Below are 4,891 nucleotides of genomic sequence, written 5' to 3'. Positions count from 1 at the left end.
TCTGTGAGTTCGAGACCAGCCTGGTCTACAGAGCTAGTTCCAGTACAGGCTCCAAAGCCACAGAGAAACCTTGTCTCAAAAAACCAAATAAATAAATAAATAAAAATAAAATACTTAAAACAAAAACAGGCGCGGTACCACACACCTTTAATCCCAGCGCTTGGGAGGCAGAGGCAGGCAAATACTGAGGCCAGCCGCTACACAGAGAGAGACCTTGTCTCAAAAACAAAACAGCGGGAAAGGACCAACATAATGTTACACGCCTGTAATTCTAGCACTCAGGAGGCAGAGTCTGGAGAATCACCACAAGTTTGATAGCAGTCTCTTTACATAGAGTTACAGATCAGATAGTAAGGCCCTGTCTTTGAAGAAAAGCAGGAGGATAGAGGTTGGTGCAGCCGCATATAAACACCTGTTCCCAGGAACCGCACCTGAATCACTAGATGGGAGAGGGTGGACACGGGGTGCTGGTGCAGGAGAGGTGAGAGTTTGTTAATGAGGAAGACACGGAGAGAGGGACCCGTGAGAGGTGGGATGACGTGGGAAAGCACAGGATGACAGCGACCAGCTTCCCAAGCTAAGGTGGGGCCGCAGATGATGAGAGGTACTCTGCTCCCCTCACAGATGGGGGTCCCGGGACCTGCATCAGGTGAGCAGGGAGAGGTTCCAAACGCAAAGCCTGTTCCTTCCCCCACCCCTCCATTCAGACTGTGGTCACCCCAACTTCTCACCTGCTGTTGAGCTTACCCAATGGTTTGTTTTCTGCAGCAGAGGCTGCGGATCATTCCAGAAACAGATGAAGGTGGGTCCCACCTCTAGGTGGTGGTTCCTATCTAGAAAGTGGGTCCCACTTCACTTGGTCCTTCAGAAGACTGGGCCCGTCTATTTTGGGCCTCAAGACCACACAGAGCCTTATCTGGTACCTAAGGGGAAAGTCACTCCTTTCAGGAATGTCTCTCACTGGTCTCAGGAACCCCAGGTACTCAACTTTCTCCTCTCCTGCTTTATTTAGTCTTTAATTTTTTAGACTTTTTTCTGTGAGTATTTTACCTATATGTATGTATGTGCATTATGTGGTGTGCCTGGTGTCCATAGAGGTCAGTGTTTGGTTGTGAATCACCATGTGGATGTTGGGAACTGGACCCAGGTCCTCTGCAAGAGCAACTAGTGCTCTTTACTGATGAGCCATCTCTCCAGCCCCATTGTTTGGTTTCTTTTGCTAGTGTTTAAGTGCCATCAGGGCAGAGACTTTTTCCATCAACACCTGAGGGGCCTGACATAATAGGCACTTAATATTTGTTGCATAAATTATGTTACTTTGAGTAACATAATTATCTTCCACATTTATCTCAAGCCAAGCATGGGCCAGGCATGTGCTCAACTTGCTTCAGTATACAGTAGGAAAATACTAGTCCCTAAGAGGTCGATAGTGTGATGATGTCCTCCAACAGAGCTCAGGGACTTCTCCTTAGCCTATGTGCCCCAGTGGCTTGGACAATGCTGGCAAAACAACCATCCTTAAGAAGTTCAACGGGGAAGATGTGGATACCATCTCCCCAACGCTGGGCTTCAACATCAAAACCCTAGAACACCGGGGGTGAGTAGGGTCACCTGGGGGTGAGTAGGGTCGCTGAGGGCCACGTGGGGCTGGGGGAAGAGACCAGGGGTAAGTAGGGTTGCTGAAGGCCATGTGGGGCTGGGGGTGAATAGGGTCACTGGGGGCCACGTGGGGCTGGGGGAAGGCAGTGGGGACAGGACCAACCTGACCTTCATTGCTCCTTCCTTCCCAGGTTCAAACTGAACATCTGGGATGTGGGTGGCCAGAAGTCTCTGCGCTCCTACTGGCGGAACTACTTTGAGAGCACAGATGGCCTCATCTGGGTGGTGGACAGTGCCGACCGCCAGCGCATGCAGGACTGTCAGCGTGAGCTGCAGAGCCTGCTGGTGGAGGAGGTGCGCCCTGGGCTTCTGCCTGCAGCCAGGCCAAATATCTGCCACGTGGGCTGTGATTCGGCAGATAGTGAAGCGGGTGATCCTTCACTGGGCCCTAAGCAAAGACCTGGACTCCTGTCTCCTTGGTTTTACCCATCATCACCCTGAATTTCAGTCCCATGACTGCAGAAGCTGCCTCAAGACCAGGGCAGGGGCGAAGCTCAGGAAGCCAGTGAAACTTGCATAGAATCTAACCTTGCTGTGTGGCTTTGAGAAGACACAACCTCTTTGAGCCTCAGCTGCCACATTCCTCAGATCATAATTAGGCTAATCTTGACATTTGTTATCTGGACCAAAATACCTTTTTTGTTTTGTTGACACAGGGTTTTATTCTGTGTCTCAGGCTGGCCTCAGCTGGCTGAGGCTGGCCTTGAACTCCTGATCCCCTGACCTCCACTTCCCAAACAATGGGATTACTGGTGTGTGCTGCCACATCCCATTATTAGCTATTTATTTTGGCAGGGTTGATTTTGGGGGAGCTGGGGTCAGGTTTCCCTAGTAGCCCGGGCTGGCTTCAAATTTTGTATCCTTCTGCCTTAGCCTCCTGAGTGTAAAGATTACAGTTGGGCACCACTAAGCCATGCTCAGGAATTGCCATAAGCTCCAAGTTTTGTTTGGATACTGCCAACTTGAATCATGTTCCCACATTTCAGTTAGTTGAGGCCAAGGCACTTTTGAGAGGGTAAGAGGGAGCTGCTAATGCCTGTGCAGAAACCAACAGGAATGCATAGGAAGGCCAGGCTAACAGACACACGCCACCAGTATGCATGCAACCCCTTCTGGAATAGTGAACAGGTCAGGAGAGGTCACTGCTGTTGAAGGCCCAGCAGGATGAGTTCCAGAAGTTAGATTTCTCTTTGCATCTGGGGAGTTTCAAGTTGCAAGCACACCAAGAAGTAGAGAAAAAGGCCAACAGGGCAGTCTACTGGGAGTACAACTTAAGGATCCATGAACTGAGAGGAGGGGCAGGTGGTCATGTCCCAACATCCTCAGGGCAGCCTCCAGCATGCTTATACTTTCTGCACATGGCCAGAGCTACAGAGGGCTCGGATCCTGTGAACACCACCCTCCCCCTGATTATGGAAGAGGAACCTGAGACATGGAGGGGAGAGATGCTCACTGGGTGATAGGAACCTGAGACATGGAGGGGAGAGATGCTCACTGGGTGGTAGCTAGCATCAGCAGCTCTGTCCACTTTGCCTACCCCACCTGGGGCTCCCTGCTCCTGCCCCTGCATGCTGACTGCTTATAGAGAAGGGATCAGGCTGTACTCTAAGCCTCCCGAGCCCCAACCTGTTCTCTGTTTCCCCAGCGCCTGGCTGGAGCGACCCTCCTCATCTTTGCAAACAAGCAGGACCTGCCTGGAGCCCTGTCCTCTACTGCTATTCAGGAGGTGAGTGGGGCCCTGGTACATGTTCACTGAGTAAAACTGAAAGGTCATTAGTACTTTATTATCTTTAATTTTATTTAGTTTTGGTTTTTTGAAACTGGGTTTCAGCAGCCCTAGCAAGCCTGAGACTTACTAGGAAGACAAGGACACCCTGAACTGTTGGTCTCCTGCCTCCGCACCGAGAGTGTGTAGGATTGAGGTGTGCACAGCAGTGTCAGTGCCTGCAGTGCTGGTCATTGTTCCCAGAGCCGCGTGCTGCTGGACGAGCACTTTACTAACTGAGCCACATCCCCAGGCCCGGCCTTTTTTTAATTTACTTCTGAGACAGCGTTTCTGTAGCCTAGGCGGGCCTAGAACATATTATGTAGCCCAGGCTGGTCTCAAACGCAATAGCTGGAACTTCAAGCATACACCTCCATGCCTGGCTAAGACCGAGGCAGGGCACCCAGCATTGCATGAGTAATAAATAGAGTGCAGGGTCCCAGGAGCCAGCCTGCGCGAGTGCTTCCCATTGCGGTGCTCTCTGTGTGGAGGCATTCTTTGTTTATACGACAGTCTCATGAGGGAAAATGCCTATCACCATGCAAAGGGTGCAGGAGACACAAAAGGTTGAGTCACATAGTGGGTAAATAAACCAGGATTGCGCCTCATGCTGACCTGGCCCTGGGGCCTTAGCTGCACCTTAGCCATTACTCTTCAGGCTTAGAATCTCAATTTTTTGTTTGTTTGAGATGGGTTTCATGTGACACCTCCTGGCTCTACCACCCATGTGCACCACTATCTCTGCTTTAGAATCTTTCTGTCACCTTTTAACCAGTTGTGTGATGTGGAAGGCTATGGAGCCTCTGAGTTTGGATTCCTTCTTTGGTAAAATGGACCACATCATCCCTGGATCAGGAAGCCTTAGCAAGAGACCAATGACCTCTAGTCTTTGCAAAATGCCTGGCTCTGGCAGACATTCAGCAGCCCGTGTTGGTTTTATATCACTGAGGGGTGGTACTGGTGTGCAGCTAGAGTCTCCCATTGTGTGACTGGGAAAGGACAGGCTAAGGCCTGCTGGTTCCACCAGTCCCTTTTGTCCCCAGGCTCTGGACCTGGCCTCCATCCGCAGCCACCACTGGCGCATCCAGGGCTGCAGTGCCGTCACCGGGGAGGACCTGCTGCCTGGTATCGACTGGCTCCTTGATGACATTTCCAGTCGTGTCTTTACTGCCGACTGAGCTTCTCCAGTGTCCCCAGCTCACTGTCCAGGCCCCTACCCTCATCAGACACCAGCTTGGGGGGACAGGCACCAACCGGCAAGACTAACACTCCCAACCCTGCCGTGATCTGCTGCTGCTACTGCTGCTCCCCCCACCCCCAGGCGAAGGCTGTCACCCTGGCTCCCAGAGTGGCCTGCAGCTGCCATGCCAAGAGGAAAGACTGGACTGGGAGGGATTACTTGCTGCTACCAAGGTTCTGGGTGTCTCCTCTGTCCAGCAGTGAGAATAAAGCACTTCTTTCCCAGTT

At 51.6% G+C, this 4,891-nt stretch overlaps 1 protein-coding gene across 1 annotated transcript in view; it reads left to right on the top strand.

Annotated features, from left to right (window-relative positions):
• Positions 1 to 4,891, top strand: part of Arl2 (ADP ribosylation factor like GTPase 2) — a 7,377-nt gene extending 2,486 nt beyond the window's left edge. The window contains exons 2-5 of the mRNA XM_005351788.2: positions 1,487 to 1,597; positions 1,791 to 1,953; positions 3,305 to 3,385; positions 4,468 to 4,891. Coding sequence (XP_005351845.1) covers positions 1,487 to 1,597; positions 1,791 to 1,953; positions 3,305 to 3,385; positions 4,468 to 4,602 — 490 coding nt within the window. The 3' untranslated portion in view covers positions 4,603 to 4,891. The remainder of the gene's footprint in view (positions 1 to 1,486; positions 1,598 to 1,790; positions 1,954 to 3,304; positions 3,386 to 4,467) is intronic.

Source organism: Microtus ochrogaster, chromosome 8, assembly GCF_000317375.1.
Source record: "Microtus ochrogaster isolate Prairie Vole_2 chromosome 8, MicOch1.0, whole genome shotgun sequence".
Classification (NCBI taxonomy): Eukaryota; Metazoa; Chordata; class Mammalia; order Rodentia; family Cricetidae; genus Microtus; species Microtus ochrogaster.
The sequence above is the reverse complement of the archived record's forward strand: the minus strand, read 5'-3'. Positions and strand labels throughout refer to the sequence as shown.